At 41.5% G+C, this 21538-nt stretch overlaps 1 protein-coding gene across 1 annotated transcript; it reads left to right on the plus strand.

The window, feature by feature from the left end:
* The first annotated feature begins 17873 nt into the window (after nt 1-17873).
* Nucleotides 17874-18368, plus strand: LOC145406630 (putative CENPB DNA-binding domain-containing protein 1). The gene has a single exon (XM_080277707.1). The coding sequence runs from the start codon at nt 17874-17876 to the stop codon at nt 18366-18368; it is 495 nt and encodes a 164-aa protein (XP_080133833.1).
* The last annotated feature ends 3170 nt before the right edge of the window (nt 18369-21538 follow it).

Genomic DNA, 21538 nt, shown 5'->3' on the forward strand with positions numbered 1-21538 from the left:
GACATGCTGCATTTAAGACTGGAGATTTATGGTGATAATTTCTGGGGTAACATGCTTGTAATATTGTAAACAGCTTTATGATATTACTCACAACAATATATTTTACGTTGACAAACTTGTGAATGCATGACGTTCCATTTCAGTAGTGGTTTATATCTTCCAATAAATAGTAGCCAGTGTGTGTGTGTGTGTGTGTGTGTACAATTTCTTCTTATATTGATATGGCATCCCAAATAAGTGTTAATACTGTGAAATGTGATATTCCCATAAGCTAGCCCTGCCAAAGCTCATAACCTGCAGTGGGATGTTTTGTGAATCAGGTTCCCGAATAACAAATTTGGTCTTACGATTCTGTTGGCATTCAGTGCAAAGGCAATTTGTATGCACTAATTCCAAGGCTATATAAATCCATCGCTACTTTTTATTACTCCTCTTTCCTTTTCTGGTGGCTTTACATTGAGTGACATGCCTCATGATTTCTTGTAAGCCAGGAAACCATTTACAATGCTGGGTAGTAACCATATAACCAACCCATATGTGTTCCCAACATATCAACAAGTGGGTTGGTGGAGGGTCAGTGCCCCTCCCTGTAAAATAACCAACTCAAAGACAAACGACCACCCCTTATGGGATCATGCCGTCTCGCTACAGACAGACTATATAATCCAAATATTAGCTGTGGTATGAACTGTCTCCCTATACTGAGGCAGTATTCATAAAGCATTTCTTATGAGGTAACACTAAACAGAGGTGGGTGAGATCATGTATAACAACCCTCCTCGGATATCATGTGTTAAATATAACAACCCTCCTCGGATATCATGTGTTAAATATAACAACCCTCCTCGGATATCATGTGTTACATTCAGAATTTTGGGAACACTAACCCCCTCCTGCACAGATACTTGTTTTAGCTACTGTATACACTCACTACCCAGCACCTACACCCATTCAAAACCTACACTAGTGCTTCAAAAACATCAGTTCTCATCCTACACCCAACACTAAATTTCACAAAGGTACATTTGATACATTTTATTTTCTCCCCCCTAAAATGGTCCCCATTCAGAAGGAGCTGTACTGTGAAAATATACGGAATTTCTCAATACAGGTCATCAGCTCTGACCACCTGCACTATTCACAGTCCGCCAATGGTTATGGCCGTCAACCTTCTTTTTTTTTTTTTTTTAAATATACTTTATTTTTATTATTTCAGACTGTACATAGCTACTACCTATACACAAAAGGCTACTACAGCCATCCAAAAATCTCCAGCCAAACAAAGCTATTCCTCTCTCCCTCTTTAATTTGGTCTAAAATGCCTTGTGCTCTCTCATGGATGCTGAGTTGTAAGAATACAGTACATCAGCACTAAAATGTGATGCTGGTTATGAAGAAATGCTATGGAAAGAATGTATTAAAAATCTACACTACAAAGAGTGCTTCAAAAACATCTGTTTTCATCCCACATCCCACACTAAATTTCACAAGGATACATATTGTTTTCCTACCCCTTTAAAACGGCCACCATTCCAACGAAACTGTGCTGTGAAAAGCATATGGAATTTCATAGTACAGGTCACTGGCTCCGACCATCTGCAATACCAGTAGCCTAAGTGCGGTCCGCCAGTGGCTGTGGCTGCCATCCACTTTTTCTTTTTTTAAATAACTTTATTTCTACTACTTCAGACGGTACATAGCTACTACCTAGATATACATGGCCACTATAGCCACACACAAGAAGCCTTCAAAAACTATCATGAGACACCCACCCTTCAGACACAACCATATCCAGAGAAACACAATTACACCTATAGGCTCTCTCTCTTTACTCTAACTTGGTTTAAAAATGGCTTATGCTCTCTCATGAATGATGAATTGTAAGATTACAGTAAACATGCATTAAAATATGATGCTCGTCACGATGAAAAGCTATGGAAAGAATGTAAGTCTGTAACATTTTGTTTCTGCCAGTGGGAAATGTTTAAAAAAAGCTGCAAAAACATGAAAATTTGAGCGAAGTTAGAGTGAAATGAGGATAACCAGACTTCAACACAATCATCATCTTTCTCTACTTCAGTGCCAACACAATATACAACTCACAGACAATGGACTACACCCATAGTGTAACGTATCCTCCCACAGCACAACACACATTTACCACAGTGTAATTTCTCCTCCCACACCACACACATGTACCACACACACTACCACAAAACACTCACCACATGTACCACAGTGTAAGGCCTCCTCCCACACCACACCACACTCACCACAGAACCACAACAGACAATCCTGCAACATACATCTTTGGGGCTGCCAAGATTTCTGTAGTCAGCAAAGTGGGTTTACAAGCCAAGATTTACTAATAAACAGCAAAATATTTTTCAAAACTGAATAATCATGATCTAATAGGTTTATCATGTATTGACAAAGGAGTGAGATATAAGAATCAATTTTTATGCAAAGGGAAGGTGGGGGGAAACATTCTCAATACAGGTAATGGGAGGGTCAGAGGCCTGTAATGATTTTTAGCACTAGGGCAGGGTTTCTCTCTCTCTCTCAATTTTATTTCCAACTAGAACCACTTGGGGTAGAAGCCAGCAACAAAGAATGAACAGGCATTACAGTGGGAGACCTGTCAGTACCATGCCTAGTGAAGTGTTTTAATCACCATCATCACCATCTTCATAACCTATCATTTTTCAATCATCATCATAACCATTTTTGTTTTCTTTTTCAAGCAGTCATTCCCTATTCATTTTCTTGAAATGTATAGGGCTCATACAGCAGAGAGGAAACCCAAAAGAGGAAGAAACTAGCTAACTGCAAGACCACTGAAATGGCAGACACTCCCACTTACCATTCACATCCCAGAATCTTCAGCACACACACACAAACACACACACACACACACACAAAACCATGGAGGCATCACATATCCTTGCTCACTCCAACACTGATATTAAACTACTCTCTCTCTACAGAATCACAAACCACCACAACCCCACCCTGACAGACACCAACACCATCACACATACCTAAAAAAATCCAGGCAAAGAAAAAGCAACAGTGTAGGAGAAATATCATTAGCATATGTGGTGAACAGCCGAGGGAATCCTACTCTCTCTAATAAGCATAGTATTAACTCTTAACCCGTCACGTCCCGAGCTATTTCGCACCTCCGACATCCCCCAATCCTGTTTTTTTTTTTTTTGGCTAAAACCTCCGCTTTGGGTGAGAAACATCGAAATTTCATAGAGAAATCGCTCACCTGAGGTTTAAAATACTCGATCCAGGTAGCACTACCTCCTTACCTTACTGGGTTTTCTAACAAGCTGGCACCAAAGAAAACGAGTTCTATGGGAGGGTAACTATTTCACATCACTCATAAACGGTATTTATTTATTTACTTGGTACGAATTTATATGTAGTACAAGAGTATATTGGTTTTCAAACAGTAATATAGGCATTATAAGCATTGTTTCACTCACTAACTCATCACCATACCTGACCTTCTTTTGCCACATTACTTGATCATCATTTCTGACTGTTTCTTCCTCTAATGCTATGTAAACTTTGTCCTCCACATGGTCATCGATTGGGGAATCACTCTGGCCCTGAATGTCTTTATTGGCCTGGTCACTGGTAACAGGTGAATTGCCGAGACAATGGCATGACGGGGGGAGGGGGAGGTTATGCAGTGTAAGGCATTGTCCCTGATTGGCATCTTGTTGAGGAATAGAGGAAGGTGTCCCGTGTATACATATGAAAAATCACGCGCGAAAATTGGAAATTGTGCAAATTAGGGACCTTGCAATTGCACGATGTTCCAGTACGTCATCAGGACTGGCAAATGCAAAATGTTGCAACGTACCCATACGTTGTCGGGACGTCTCGGGTTAACTATATAAACAACTGCCTGTGCTATTACAATCCTTTGCTTTATAAAGTATGTACTGCCTAATACTGCTTACTACATAAAACACTCTGCTTAACATATTAATACAGATTTCTGAGCTATCTTGAATCAACAGACCTTAGGAAGGGACATGACAGGCAAAGTAGTTCTTTCACAAGCTTAAAAATATATATGTGACCTCAGGGATATGGGACTAAACAGGGATGCTGCCAGGGATCGAGCAGCATGGCGAGCTGCAATTAAGGGACCAAGGCCGTCACATACAAGCATGTTGGAGACTTCAAAAACAAAATGATATGGCAAATATTACACTTGAATAAGGAATTTCTACAACATTTGTGATCTGCAACACACACAATGTCAGAATATGTCAGGCCACTGGGGCAGCATGAGATCAATTCACAATTTAACACAACTGAAGATGACAAGACACAGGCACGCTTTCCCACACAATTACCAATAAGAATAGACATGCAGAAATAATGGACACATAGTTACATGTCACAAGAAATAAAACATGTAAAAACCCAACTATAGTCCGTTTGTTTCCATCTGAGAGAACCAGGCAACTTGTATAGCTTCAGCACTAAGTTGTGGATGTATACAATTCAATAAGCCCTTTGTTATGAGGTAGTGATGAGTCTCCTTGGTTACTAGTCAAATTAACTCTCCCGGCTGACAGAACTTAGCCATCAACCAAGCTGAGATGGTTTGGATTCTCCGTCAAGTGAAAGCAAACCGACTACAGAAAAATCAACAGAAATAAACACGCACCAGAAAACATACCCAAATCACTACACAAATAAAAGTACTGTACAGTAAGCCACAGGAAAAAAAATATTAACAAAAAACGTAAACCGTATTAACGACAAATGTTTGCATATATGCAGGGAAAACTCTCAACTCATTAATCCACCCCATCCCAACGTTTTCTGGGCAGTGGTACGCCCGTCCCGACTTTTTTGGACCTTTTTTTTTTTGGCTCAAACATCCGCTTTTGGTGAGAAACATCGAAAATTCATAGAGAAATCGCTCACCTGAGGTTTAAAATACTCAATCCAGGTAGAAGTACGTCCTTACCTTACAGGGTTTTCTATCAAGCTGGCTGCAAAGAAAACGAGTTCAATGGGAGGATAACTATTCCACACCAATCATAAATGGTATTTATTTATTTATTTGGTACGAATTTATATGTAGTACGAGAGTATATTGGTTTTCAAACGGTAATATAGGCATTATAAGCATTGTTTCACTCACTAAATCATCACCATTCCTGACCTTTTTTTGCCATATTACCTGATCATCATTTCTGACTGTTTCTTCGTCTAATGTTTGTCCTCCACACTGTCATCGATTGGGGAATCACTCTGGCCCTGAATTTCGTACCGTGGCATGACATGGCTTTACTGGCCAGGTCACTGATAACAGGTGAATTAGAAAAGGTCATGCAGGGGGGGGGGAGGTCATGCTGGGTAAGGCATTGTCCCTGCCTGGCATCTTGTAGAGGAAGGTGTCCCGTGTATACGTGCCAAAAATCACTCGCGAAAATTGAAAATTGTGCAAATTAGGGACCTTACAATGTTGCCGCGTTAATTTACGTCTCCAGGATATGAGTGCACATCATGTGAGGACGTGAATTCATGTCTCCGGGACGCGGTGGGTTAATCTCTGACATAAATGAAGGGAATCAACTGGGGATGTTTAATGAAGAAAATCAACTCAGAATGATTGTTATTCTTGGGTATAAATGGAAGGAAACAACTCAAGATGGTAATTAATCTTTTACATACATGATGTTAACTAAGGATGCTTGTAGTTTTTAATTTCTCGGTGTTATTCAAGGCAGTATTTTTTTTTTTTTTCAAAGCACAGAAGGAGAAACTGAAGACTGCAAGAAATAATACACAAAAGGAGTCAATTTCAAGATCCGTTAATTCTGAAATTCCTGTACACACTGTTCAAAAGACTGGAGGTCATAGACAGAGGGAAATACAGACTGAGGATGACAATTTCATAGCCGACCTGTTGCCAATTAAAATCAAGCAAGGGAAGACAAGAGTACATATTTTTTTCAGCATATTTTTTTTCCTTTGGCAGACTGTGCAGTACATCACTATGACATGGCAATACCCTGTAATAATAATAATAAAAATTACAAGAAAATGGGCATAAAAATAGGCATACAAATATAATAACCAACATGAATATTTCAGAAAGGATAATATATACAAAACACCTTTTTTTATTATTTGGTAAACAAGCACTATGGCTTAACAGAAGTCCTTTTATTTGCCACATTTACTTACAATCTTTTGGGCTGATAATACCTGCTGTTGTGGTGGTCCCAGGCTCATTTTAACTACTACGAATCAGAGTCAATGCCAGAGAAACTAAAAACTGGAATTTAATCAAAGAAAAGAGACAATATGAGCACCCAAATTATCCCCTAATAATCTTTTTCAGACATGTGTGTGCATCTTTCGGCAGTCTACTCTGGAAAATGACATGAATATATCCTTAGCAAAATAGCTCATTTAGCCATATCTCATTCAAGAAGCTAGATGATCAGCACACGCAGACAAGCTACAAACAACTGACACTGTTTTACTTAGTCAGGAAGCAAAATTACCGTATTGGCAAAAATGCTGAAATTGACGCACTATTGGTTCAGAGAAGTGGTTTGGTAACAGCACTACTACAGAGGAATACAGGACCACTGCAACAGCAGCCCACAATTTACGAAACCATAATACAGGGCTGCCCATATTATATATCTGGTGTTGTTGGCTCAGTCTGCTGGTATGGGGGATTCAGGTATATTGATGACTTTCAGAAATTGCTGTTCAACTAGGGATTAAATTACCATCTTTCCTTTCTAAATGCTAGTTGAAACAAGACTAAAACGGTGCTAGTCATAAAGAAGTGCCATGGAAAGGATGTTGGGCCACAGTGCCATCTTACTCTGCCAGTGAGGTATGGAAAATGAAACTGCATAATGACAAAACTCTCTTGTCTGTGTGTCATGCCTTTGTGTCATATCTTGTGCCATGCTTTTATGTGTCATGTCTGTCTGTCATGCCTGTGTGTGTCATGTCTCCTTGTGTCATGTTTCTGCGTGTCATGTCTCTGTGGGTTGTTCAATTTGTATATGGATGGAGCTATAAGAGAGACAGTAGGCAGGGAAATGAATATACTGAGTGTCTAACGAGAGAGGGTAAGGTGTGGAAATTTCCTGAACTGTTGCTTGCTGATGATACTATATTGTGAGGATGAAAGTGAACTGCAAGGATTGATGAATGAGTTTGGGGATGCACACAGGAAACGAAATAAAAAAGAGAATGTATACATGAGTAAAGTTATGATCTTTGGGGGAAAAGAAGTCACAGCCTACACAGTGAGACTGGATGGTGAGGCATCAGAGAATGAGAGTGCATCCAAGTACTTCTGTGTGATGAACAAGGATGGAAGGAAGTGCTTGAAAGGGTATAGCAGGGTAGAAAGGCTGCTGGATCATTGACAGCTGTGATAAGGTAGGAAGTGAGCATGGAAGTGAAGTGAGAAATGTGGAGACAGACAAACAGACAAACAAATGAGGATGTAAATTGTGAAGAAAAATACTCTGCGACAGTTTGGCCTTCCAGAATGGATGGAGAATGAGAGACTGACTAGAAGTGTATGTGAGTGAGGTGGAGGGGGAGACCAATGATGAGATGAACGGATGAAGTGGAGAGATATATGAGGGACTGAGGGTGGAAGTGAGCATGGAAATGAAGCTTGGATCCTGTTGGAAGGACACAAGTCAAGAGAGCAGTGGAAATGAAGTGAGGACTGTGTGGAGTTTTATGTACTGACAGATAGACAAATGAGGAAGTAAAGATGCATTGTGGTGCTATTAGGAGAAATTCTTTGAGATAGTTTGACCATGTAGAGAGGATGGAGAATGAGAGAATGACTAGAAAAGTTTATGTGCATGAGGTGGAGGGGAGACCATGGGTGAGATGGAAGAATGGAATGGAGAGATACGAGGGCATGGGGTGTGAGTTGGAGAGAGGGCAGTCAAATGGCAGATGATAGTGCAACATGGAGTTAATTTGTTTGTGGCCCCCCTTATGGGACTGATATGTCTGGCAATAGACTGTTAAAATTAAGAGGAGGGTAAAAATTTCTGCTTACTAAAATGAGTGAACTTTAGGAAATTACTGAAGCAAATGCAAGAGGAGATATTTAACTACTTTATAAAAAATGCAAGCAATGGATGCAAACAATCAATCACTATAGAGAAAGGGTTATGGAAAACAGAAAATAATGCAGGGTAGAAATGGCAATGCTGACTGAGACTTCACCACATCAAACATCATTATAATCATCATAATATAATAATCAACATGAGCCATTATTATTATACTCATCATTGCAATCATAATCATCATGATCCTAATCACTTCTTCCCACCTAAGGATGGGGTAGGGTATAGTTTAAGGGGGGTCAGTTCAGATTTTTGGTTGAAAATGAAATTATGTATCAATCTACATGACACCTTACTGGATAATAGCTATGATATCTACTTAAGCGTGTAGAAAGTTTCAGGACGATACATGAAAAAAAGAAATATATATTCAGTAAAATCTTAATATATTTAACCTAACTTTCACTGAGTGCTGCTCCTGAGTAAACATATAATCATTTTAAAATATCAGTGATTAAATTAATCATTTACAAATACAGCTCAGGGATTAGTTTTGCCAAATATAGCTATTATCCAGTAAAATTTCATGTAAACTGATGCATAATTTCATTTTCAACCAAAAAAATGAACTGTGGCTCCTTAAAAGGCAAGGACAAAACACATGGAATTCGACATGTTATATATGAACCACACTGTATTTCTTAGCATCTGTGGCATATAACCCGGACTTACTGCATCTGTTTGTGATGTACAGGCATGTGCAAAAGTATGCCAACAATACTCTGCCAGCACTAACTTGAATTTCATATTTATTACTCTTCCCCAAATGACAAGTGAGTAACATCCTTCTCCAACTCGTTTTCCTGATGCTTGGAATGAACATCTTCATATGGTAATAATCAGATATCAAGCTAAATGTTAGTCAGGAACAAGTGCAATGGGAATGATGTAAACCTGTAGTACTGTATTATTCTACCACTGAGATACATGAAAAAAGCTCGCAAAGGGACAAATCCTGGGCCAAGTTAATGTGCAAGAACTCTGATAATTAAGCATACTGTACTCTAATATAAATATATAAATATGTTAAAAAAAAATATCATTATTATCCTTAGACCCCCAAGAATTACTCTCAGTTGAATAAAAACCAAATGGTGTTAGTTGGAATAAAAACAGTTGCTCTCCCACTTACAAAAATCTGAGCTATGAACTACTGCTGATGAGATTAAAGACTTACTAGCTTGATATTTTATTAGGCTTTGTGGCTGCCTGCCTGATAATGCCAGGGATTGATTACTGGCACTGCATCACCCTATCCTATCATCATCATCATCATCGTTGTTGATTAGCAAGCAAAATCAGTACTTGGATTAAGTTAATTGGCATTGTATATCCTAATGGTGGAATGATCTAGTTATGAAGCCTAGCATTGTCACTGAGCATAATTATCATCATTAGGCATTATCATCAGCAGCATAATTATCATCATTAGGCATTATCATCAGCAGCACTACCTCCTTTAGCCACCCAATGATGAGGTGACGAATTCTCAATAAAAATTCTGTAAGTAGGGGAGCAACTGTTAACAAACTCTGTCCACTTCAACTTGGCTTAGAAGTGATCTGGAAAGGATGCAGAACCACAGTATTGCTATCCTTGTCTTACTCTGCTTTGGGGATTAGGCTGCCAAAGAACAAAACTCAGCCAAGTCAAGGTGGATAAACCAAAAAATTTCTAACTCACATTTCAGAAGGGTGGTAGTAGATGTAGCTGCAGTAGTTGTAGTAGTAATAACAGCAGCAGCAGATGTAGTAGTAGCTGTGGTGTAGATATTAATTTTCATGACTGATGCCCTAAAGGAACTTCTTCAATGAAGTCAGAGGTATTTCCCCAGAGGTTAGGGGCCACTGTGTAATGAGTCTGAGTCTGCAGCACCAATCTCATCTCAGCATCGCCACCCATCACAGCATTGTCACCCATTGCAGCATCGCCACCCATCACAGCATCACCACCCACTGCAGCTCCTCCACCCATTGCAGTTTCGCTTCACCACCCATTGCAGAATCGTCACCCATCGCAGCATCACCACCAATCCCATCATCATCATCATCGCAGCATCGCTAACCCCATCGGCAGTAGCAACACCTACACAGCAGCAACAGGAACAGCAACAACAGTAGCACAGGCTGCCCCTGAAAATGACACATGCTTTTTGGAGAAATTCTCAGGTCTGTTGATAATTTAACCCTTTGTCTGTGGAGTTCAATACAGATCTTAATTAACCATTATGGTATTGGTGCTGGAGTGGCACTAATAGGATGGGGGGAGGGCTGCCTGCTTACCTTTACAATTCCCAATCCCATCCCCAACAGGAGAATGGTGGACTACAGAAGGGTAGCTCTGCCTGAAGTCCACTGGGTTAATGTTCCTGGGGTTGCAACTACTACGACTACAATACTCCGTTTTTTTTTTTTTCTTTCTTTCTTTCTTTTTCTTTTTTTTTAGGCGAAGATGCACTTGACAGGTTGATGATGATTGGCTGAATGCAACATGTCCAAAAAATATTTGCTAACCCAAACTTCCCTCTCAGATATTTGTTGTCAGTTAATAATGCTAGATTCTGAAGTACAGTAATGTTGCATTCAGCCAATAATCACTAATCTTTCAAGTGCATCTTCACCTTGATAAAAAAAAACTGAGTCTAGTACACGAGACCTAAGATGAACTGATCAAGAAAGACAGAAGAAGGAATGTAAAGTCACCCATAGGCAGAAGGAAGTAGAAAGAATGAAGGAAAGATTGACAGAAGAGGAAGGAAGGACGAGAAGAAAAGGCAAACACCCAAAGCAGAACTACATCGAGTTAGTGGATGGTGAGCACCCCCACCTACCATCAAATAATAATAATAATAATAATAATAATAACAATAATAATAATAATAATAATAATCTCTCTACACCCTGACAGTCTTAATCCTGCCAGGAAGTGGGGATGCTATGAACAAATGGTCTCAATGTTGCCCTGTTTTCCACCATCACGTTGCCCTCCTCCCAATTCATACCATAAATAAAAAAAAATACAAATTTGTACGAAGAAAACCTTGGGCCATAATATTTTGGGCCTTGTGAGGTCTCTCAGCAGCACTTCCCTGTCAACTTAATTAGTGTATTACCTCTTGGTGTTCTCTAGCATATTATTTGTATCATTTTTAAGGTACAAGAGAGCTGGAACCTTTATAAACAATATGAACGAACAATAAATGGTATAAAAGAAGGACATGAATGAGGAAAGCATGTCTTCATATAGTACATATAATATAACTAGGCGTCTCCACTATCCATTTACAGAAACATTCCTCAACTATCTCCCTATCCCCAAAAGGAGGAATGTGAACTGCATGAAGATGACATCTCCAGCTGGCAGAAAAGGACAATACTACAGTTCTGCATTATAAAAGTAAATTTTCATGACTAGCATTATTCTCATATTCATCTTTTGTTACAACTGAGCACTTAATATGCAGCAATGGCAATTTTACCCAAGCAAGAGTATAGTAGAAAACAGGGCTGTAGACAAATTTAACTCCTACACAGTGAGGAATCTCTCCAAATATAAATAAAACAATCTGGTGGATGCAAGTATAAACTATATGACATCATAAGAAGGTCTGATGCTACAGGTCCCTTAGGCATAATAAAATCTGTCATAGCAAAAAAAAAATAATAATAATTAATACAGTATCAAATAAAATAAAAAATATCCTGCATCTTTTCCCAAACCCTGTATGATGAGGGGAAAAAAAAAAATAAAAAAGTGAGAACTACAGTCTCACTGGCATGCCAACTGGACCACACACCACTCCTGTCCCAGGAATCCTGATACAATTACACAGGTATAATTATCCACACACATATGCACTTCATAATACCAATCAGATAATCCATTCAACACCTTTCAAGTTAAAGAAATGTTGTCAACTCGTGTCATGTACTCTCCCATACAAACTCATTCAATCATTTTTATCTATTGCAATCATCGATATCTACTATGGAAAAAATCAAATTATACACCAAAATGTGATACTGGTCCCTGGTTTGAAGAAATCCACATAATCTATTTGCCTATCTACAGCCAGCCACCTTAATCCTGTAAGGGATGGCCACAAACATATCGCCTGCATGTCGTGCTGTCTCCTGCCATTTTGCTGCCCTCTCTCCAACTCACACTCCCTCTCACATACCTCTCCACTCCATCTCATCCTCAGTCTCCTCCTCCCTCAACAACCTATTCCAATTAAGGAGGATGGTGGACTGTAGGAGAAATGTAACTTTTGGTTTCCCATTCAGATAGGCTTGGGGAAAAAAAAAAAAAAAAAAAGGCACATTCAGGCACTTACCTGAGAGTGGAGGCAGATGGTTGGTATTACTGTAATTTGGCAGCTGGCTGGTACAGCATCAATAAAGCGGCTGGTTGGTATTAATTTGGCTTTCTTCTCCCTCCTTCCCCCTCTTTGTAGGCAGTTTCCATGGCTAAGTCAACTCATGCACCTGAAAAATATAATTCACATTATCCTGTCCTTCCAGACCTTGATTAATAAAATTATATTGTTAGTAACAAGAACAATATCATCTAGGGATAACAAGAGCTAAATTACATGATAATACCAAATGCAAAATAAGTCTTTGAACATATAATAATGTTTCTAAAAACAAGTCTGCAGTCTATCAGATTTACATGCTGGATGAATGACAACAAAATCCGCATTGTGAACTCTCAATTATCTGATGATTCAACATCCAGCTTACTGCAATATCTGGTGCAGCTATCTTGACTCTATTAAAGCAACATCCGGCAGTATTATGCACCATTCGGCACTGAAACTGGACTTAACCGGCATTCCAATGCAATATCCAGTATTGACTGGCCTCATCTGGCTCGTAGGTGGTAGCCAACTGATGCCAGGGGATATCCCGAAACTTGAAAGCCAAGAAAACACCCCCTATGCACCAGCCAAACAGAATCTGTTGTGAACATGGCAAATATGGCATGCCATGAATAACGACGTGCTAGCACTCACACCAGTGGTTGTCACAGAGTCAAGATGTGCCTGTGCGCTCTTGCGCTTCTGACCATGTGGTTGCAAAACCCTAATGCTTTGACTAACTCTGTGGCATCCTACATTCAAGCTGCTGTACTGTATTGTACTGCAAAGCTAATGGCCTGTCAGTGCTCATGTCATAGTGCTCTACTGTGACTGTTAAACTACCCCTGTGCTGCACTGTATTGTGTACTGTACTGTTTACGAGTGTAAACCCCCCACTGCTGTTTCTCCCCCTCAATGCCAACACTTGGTGAGTACATACAATAGTGCACTATGCACAGTACTGTATTACTGTACTGCATCATTTACTGTATTGTTTTCAAATACTTAGTTTTAATCTTTTATTCATGGTAAAGTTTTCAGGATAGAGGGTCAAGACAGATAAAATGACAATTTCTGACTGAAAGCCGAATGTTCAGCCGGATTTGCAATATCCGGTGTTTTACGATATTCAGCACAGGGCTTGGCTGAATTACAACACATAATTGAGAGTTTACTGTACAGTATACACTGGCTACAGTTTATTTATTAGAGTGGCAAAAACTTCACACCTTATCCTGAAATAAGCAGCCTTTCAATAAAAAGAAATGAAACTTAACCACACTCAGAACCAGACCCAGCACTCATATAAAAAAGGGGGAGGGGGACAGAGATTCCTAGCAAATTTACTCCTTAATGCACTTATGACATTAACCCCTGAACCGCGGGGTGTCACTTTCGTGATGCTCGGGAGCAAGGGATCATACCACGGGGCGTCACTTTTGTGATTCTGTGTTATTTTGAATTCGCCCAGGCTTTCAAGTGGTGGCTTGTATCATCTATCAGTACTACCAGTGTCCAACTATACTCAGTTCTGCTAAAGTCATCTGCACTCTCATCCACTGTTCACAATTTGGCCATTTTTCCCCCTGTCCTTGACTACCCTCCTTACCTTCCCTCCATTACCCTCTCCTCCCACCTGCCCAGCTGCGCTGCGCTACACAAATCCTGGATGGATTTTTCCACTCATTTTATCCATAGAAATGTGCCCTATGCCCTATTCTTATACATAATAATATACTGTATAAAGGAAAGAGAAAAGGTAATTGATACTGCCATATGTCTGGAATGGGATAATTATCACCTGGCAACACCCCACGTACACTTGTTCGCTAATTTTCCCTGTTTATTTACCCTTGAAATATGCCGTATGACCTATTCTCGTAACAAAAATATATATAAGAAAGGAAGGGAGAAGCCTAAGTGATATTTACATTCACCTGGAACTACCTAATTTATTACGTATTGTCTAGATTTCCTGCCAATCATTTCACAGCATATACATTAGCAGCTGTCACCACGCTGACATTGTCAACTCTTCCCTGCCCCTAGGCCACATCATTCAGTTTACTGTTGTCTTTCAAGGTGAAACCACGTCCAATTCATGCCTGTCCTTAGCCCCCCGCAAAGGGCCCTGTGACCTCTACCCCTACTAAACCTCGTGTGGGAAGAGGTAAAGGGCTAAGTGACTCTGCTGTGGAACGTGAACTAGCTAATTTATCAATGATAATGATGGACAGTGATTACGATGTTTCTGGTGACTCTAAAACAGTGCAAGTGAAAATGTAAATAATGTGTAAATAGCAAGTGAAAGCAATGAATGTAAATGTAACTGAAAAGTGGAAAATAGTTTTATAAGTTACTCCAAGTGACAGTGCATAACTTAGTGTAAATAAAATAGAAATGTAAATAATGTAAAAAAATAGAGAATGTAAATAGAAATGTAAACAGTTAGTAATATAAGAATACGAGTGTAAATACTTGAAGTAATGAAAGTGAAAGTGAAAGCTTTGCTCTAGCGTGTATAAATACTTGGAGCAATGAAAGTGAAAGCTTTGCTCTCTACGCTAGTTTACTGAACAAGAAAGTGAATGCCTGGAGTGAAAATAATATACTAGTACTGAAAGAAACTTATGGATAAATATTGTATATATAAATAAGTGTAATAAAGTACTAGGAATATAAAGTGTGAGTGTGTTTATGAATAACAAATGACAGCTCCGGCTCAGAATACCATCGGGGAACGAGCGTGGGTTGAAAGCTCGTATGCGCATGTAATTTACGTTGCTTTCACAGTTTTTTTTTTTTGGAAAGTGGATTCCAAACTACTTGAATTCATAGAATAGTGTTTGTAGTTATAATATCAGGCAGTGGTAACCATATTATGGGGTATCAGGAAGTGTAAAGTGGAGACTTCATTACCCAACTTCAGAAGTCTCCACAAGTCCTACGGTAGTCGACGAAGGCTCAACAAACATCCGAGGAGAAAGCTGAAGCTATGTGCCATATGCTTATTTAATTATAATATTCTAGAACTAATAACTGATATTTGGCAAATATTTTTTAACAGTCAGTCGGAGCGCAATTATCCTCGCGGGACGCGCACGGCACACTCCCGACATCCCCACGATTAAGGGGTTATAAAGAATAACAAAATAAAAACACTGACATCTTTTACTTGTTTTAATCATAGGAAAACAGTAACATAGGTAAATGCAAGTGCAATACGATTGTATAATATCATTTATAAAGGCACCAACATGCTTGCATGCATCAGCCTTGGTCACCTAATGACAGCTTTCCATGCTGCTCAATCTCTGGCAGCTTCCCTATTCAGTCCCTTATCCCTGAGGTCACACTCTATAACATCATCCCAGGTCATCCAACTCCTGCAACTACTCAGGGTCCAAATTATTCTCCTCCACCTGAATACCTTACTGCCTTTGATGTTCTGCCTTCACGGCCATATGAGACATTTACTACCTTCCACAGTGGCTGCAAAATGATATTCTGTTCCCAGACTAGCGACTAGCAGCAGTCCTTTACCCTGCTCAGCAGTAATGTGGAAAGACACACAACCCATACAGCACCCAAAGGCTACCCATCCACTCTCTCAAAGGGCTCCAAAAGAACACTGTAGGCATCTATTTCCTTCAGTCCTGGTACAAAGATTTGCAATACCTTCTTGGAGTCTGCTGGAACTGTTAGGTCTTGAGCTGGATGGATCACAAGAAACCCTAAAGGACTGAACAGCACACTATCAAGCCTCCACTGCTTGAACACAATGTCCCCATTTCCTTTGAAGCTCACCCAAAACTCTGTCTTAAACAAACCCAGCCAACCCTGAACCAGCTATGCCAAAATATTCATCCCCAATAACACAGCTACCTCCGTACCTTGCAGCACACCCTCATCCTCACTAATACTCTTCACAAACAACCCACAGCCCTGAATCGATTGTCACTCTACTCGGACATCAACCTTCACATGACCCAAACACGGGATTGCATTCTCGTTGGCATCTGCCATCTGTATGTCCAAATGGAACAAAACCACCCACTGAGGGAACACGTGCTGTCTATATCAAACCACTGTGACTGTGGTCATCACTGCCCATGAGTCTGCCAGAGCTCCTACCTTCACCTTCATCTCTCTTAATCTATTTTCTTTGATGTGTCACATTAGTATATTTCTCTCACAATCCAGCCCTTGATATCACCACTCTAAAGCTTGTTATCTGATGCCACTAATGAAGATGTAATGCAGCATTATCTACCAAATATTAATTCCTTTGCATCATGCCCTGAATGAAAGAAATTTCTGTAGACAAATAATGTGACCACCACTTCGCATTTCATTTTCCATCCTCTCCCTCACCCCACCCCCAAACCATCGCTTATCCCTCCACCTACCTTCCCTCTCTTTGGCCCCTCCCTCTCAGCCTCTTACTCCACCATGACTTGTCACACATAAAGGAGTCAGCCTGAGACATAGGGTACAGGATACTTATGACCATGACTGTATTGTGTTTTTTCCCCATTACTGTGTTACAAATAAAACAGTATAAAAACATTCCTTCTCTTTAATAAATAAAAGGTGTAAAATGATAAATTAGTATTTTTTCATGTTTACTAAATATTTTTTGTATGACAAAGATGGTCAGGAACCTAACCACCTATTTCTTAACAATCTAATGGGAATAACAGGTTCGTTATTTGACCAATTCATTATTCAACCACTTTTTATGGAACGAATCCCTGTCGAATAGTGGGGGTTGCCTGTACTGCTAAAACTGTGCCACCAGACTACAGGTATACCCCGATATACAATACCCCTATATGTGATACCTCAGCTTAGCGATGGGGGTAGAAATACCATCATACCTCACCTGACGATGGCTGCTCCAGTTTAACGATGGGCCCTCCTAGGCCTCGTCCACAGGTGATGGGCTAAAATTTTGAATCATGCATGTTCCCGTGGCCAGTTGAGCCTGCCCGCCTCCCAGCATGCACAGAAAAACTAGCGCAGGCACCACAGCCATCACTCAACCCGTGCTCATCCATGTTCTTCTTGCACCGGCCATCTCAGAGTGAGGAACTCTCTTACGTTCACCCACCCTGCATCGTGTTGCATCACCAACATTATGCAAGCTGCTATCATAGTGCATTGTAACCGTGTGTGGGCAGTGCCGTGAGTAGGGCAGTGATACTAGTCATGTGTGGAGCGCGATTTTGTGTTAATTTTGGCCTAAATAAGTGTGATCACGTCTGGTAAGGGCACTGCACGTGGTGGTGCTAGTGGTGACCCTGGTCAGGGTGGTAAGCAGCCTGCTAATGGTGCTAGCGATGTTACCACAAAGCGTTCTCATAAAACTGTCTCTGGAAGTCAAGACGGAAATTTTTAAGCGTCATGACAAAGGCGAGGGCACGTGTGCCATCGTCTCAGCTTTCCACCTAGCCCAGTCAACTGTCTCCACCATTATCAAGAAGGGGGAGGCCATCAAGGCTGCCGCTGGGGAGGTTGCAACCTTATCCGCCTCCCGTATCACCCGCCACAGAGAGCCTGCCATGGAGGAGCTCCACACATGGGTGGAGGACCAGAACAGGAGGAAGGCACCCATGAGTCAGACTATCATATGCACCACAGCTCTCTCACTGTGGGAGGAAATAAAGGTGAGGCAGAATCTTGATGACAGTGAAACATTTAAGGCTAGCCATGGGTGGTTTGACCACTTCAAGAGGCAGGCAAGCCTGCACCATGTGAGAATGTATGGTGAGGTGATGAGTGATACGGTGGTGGTGGCAGTTTTCCATAACGAGCTGAAGCGCATTATTCCATAGGGTGTCTACAGTGCAAAGCAGGTGTTGAAATTTGACAAGACTGGGCTCTTTCGGAAGACAATGTCCTCAAAGACATTCCTTGCAACACAGGAAAAGTCTATGCAAGGGTTCAAGACCTCAAAGGACCGGCTAACACTGCTGCTGGGGGGCAACGCCGAGGACGACCTCAAGTTGAAGCTGCTGCTTTTCTACCATTCCGAGAACCCCAGGGCTCTGGTGGGGTATGTGACAGTGACGACAAGACGACAGTGCAAACGTTCTGGAAAGGCTATAACTTAAGCCATGCCACTGAGAACATCACTACTGTGTGGCGGGAAGTAAGCCAGCCCACCATGAACGGTGTGTGGCGGAAGCTGTGGCCGAAGTGCATTCACTCCTTTATCGGCTTCCCCGAGGGCGTGCAAGCTCTACCGGTGCAATGCGTGTGGCAGGACATTGTTCAACTGTCGCGCGAGGTGGGCTCTGGGGAGGTTGACAAGGAAGACAAGGAGGAGGTCCTGGAAAACCACAGGGAGGTGCTCAGCAATGAGGAGCTCCTCATAATGAAGATTCAGCGGGCACACCAGCCGACACAGGAGGAGGAAGTCATCCCTAAAGTGCGAGCCCTCAATATGAAAATTCTAAGGGAGATGGTGACCAAGGTGGACGAGGTCACTGCGCTTATGCACACACAAGACTCTCTCCAAGGACAAAGCAGGGACACATCTGATCGGCTGGAAGAGGGGATGAAGGAGTACAGGACGATTCTGGAGGAAAAGAAGAGGGCAGCCGGGCGGGCTACAATCACTGCCTTCTTCAAACAGTCCCCCACCATGCCCTCGACCAACAGTGGATCTCCCCAGCCCTCGACCAGCAGAGCATCTCCCTCACCCTCAATCAGCAAAGCATTTCCCCGGCCATCAACCAGCAGACACACACCCAGGGCCTTCTCCCGCCGCTGACGTGCTCAGCCCCTAGTGCTGGACCTTGCCTCCAGCCAATCCCCGTCTCCCATTTCACCTGTGTCTCCACTGCGGCAATCCGCAACTCCATCGGTGCCTTCCTTGCCCCAGCCTCCATTTCCCTCACCACCTCAGCCATTGCTTCTATCTCCCTCGCCACAGCATGAGCCACCTCATCAGTCCCCTTGCTACCTTGTCAGTCATCGCAGCAGTCTCCCTCACCACCTCACTGGTCATCACAGCTGTCTCCCTCACCACCTCCTCTGTCATCGCATCACACTCCATCGCCACCCCTAGAGCCATCACATCGCACCCCATCGCCACTGCCTGAGTCATCGCATCGCACCCCATCGCCACCACCTGAGTCATCCCATCACACCCCATCACCATCCCCTGGGCTAGTGCATCAGTCTCCTGCTACCATCATCCCACCTCACCAGACTTCCCCCTCCCCTCTGACCCTCCCCTGGAGATGGGGTTTGAGGGCTTGAGGAGGATAAGTGACTGCTAGGGAGCACCACATGTCCCCTAGCCTCAGGGGGAATAGCAAGGATGATGACCAGGACCGGACATGGATTTACAACAGGTAAGTGATGAAAGGTGTTTGATATTTTCTGACCCATTTTTAACGATTTTCAGATTTTATTTGTTGGTTTTAGTTAGTTATTTATGGGTGTTACACTTAGGTTAGCTTCTACAGCTGTTAGGCTACTTAAATTGGCTTTAAACTTGTTTTTGGACTCGGATGAGTGCAGGACTTGGTTGGGGAGGGAATCCAAGGCTGAAATCTACCCCGAGATACGATACCCCACCTAGCGATGGGGTTTTACCTAACCAACTGCATCATTAAACCGGGGTATACCTGCACTTAGCTCCTTCAAATCAGTCACAGTATTCTACATTCCTTCACTCTCCATTGCTACTGGTATGGGAATCATCTCCACGCATTTCATAATGGAAACCTGCCACTTTACCACATACTGGACCCAAGCAGGAGTATGGCAAATTTACTGCAATAGTAAGTCCAGGGTTGGAACAAACTAGGCTCTGCTACCATCTGTAATAAGGCAGAAAGGTTATCCCGCAACAGCTGAGTCACTTGGGCTCACCTCCCTTTAATTACATGAAATAATCCCAATGTACCCAATGACTTAGATTACACCACTCCTACTTAGGTTAAATATATCACCAGTATTTACCACAGCTTACATTTATTATAAAGGAAACATAGAGAAATCATACACTAGAATCACTGAAGATACCCGCAACACTATAAAATTAATGCACAGCCACCCACCACACAGAAAATCATGCCAGGAACCATAAACCCAACTGTCTGTCACTAGCCTGACACCATAATCCCATAAGGGGTGGCCATCTGTCTTGAGTTAGTTGTTTTACAAGGAGAGGAACTAATCCTCCACCAACCCACTTGTTGACACGTAGGGAAAACGTATAGGTTAACTATATGGTTACCACCCAGCACTGTAAGTGGTTTCCTGGCCTACAAGAAATCATGGTAATTCTTTACCAAATTGGCACAGCGATTCCACTTATATTACTGGATAACAAACTCATGATCTCAAGGTATGTAATTTTGGAACATGTGCAATACAGATGTTAACTGTTGAATTGTGACTGCAAGAAGTGATTGGAAGAAGACAAAATATACCTATTTGGGGGCAGCTAAGGAAGCAGCCAAGTCGGTCACAGCAATGTTTACCAATGGTCTCTCGAACTGGCTGCGTTGTTTACCAACAAACAATTTCTAATTTAAAAATGCACGTTTGGAATGACAAATATGGCTGGCTACTGGCAGACACTGGCAAAATATTTACCCATTTTAAATCCTCATTTATAGCTTTTAGAGGTAAGTTTTAAAAATGCCCAGTAGCTGTGATAATCCAGGAATTATAACAAGTAATCTATAACAAGTAACCTGTGAAAGACTATTTCAATAGAAAATATGAAAAGGTTGTGCCCATTTGGTACAGAAATACAGCAATCCCTTTAAGACCTGGATGCCCAAGTCCCGCACACTTTGGGCTTGGGTCCATTAGTCCAAGTCTCAGATTATTCCCTAAGATATCCGGACATCTTTGACACCAAAAATGGCCAGGGGGGGAGGGGAAGCTGATATGTGTTCATCCCTACTCTAAATTTGCCGCGTGGTGACGAACAGCTATGTTTTGGCAAGTAGTTCTGGCGATGTCTGCTAGAGCACCCCTG

This window comes from Coenobita brevimanus, chromosome 71, assembly GCF_032717465.1.
Source record: "Coenobita brevimanus isolate Jiangsu-jjx chromosome 71, ASM3271746v2, whole genome shotgun sequence".
Lineage (NCBI taxonomy): Eukaryota > Metazoa > Arthropoda > Malacostraca > Decapoda > Coenobitidae > Coenobita > Coenobita brevimanus.

Excerpts from the sequence above, each read along its gene's own strand:
- LOC145406630 (XM_080277707.1), top strand. The coding sequence starts at position 17,874 with ATGTTACCACAAAGCGTTCTCATAAAACTGTCTCTGGAAGTCAAGACG.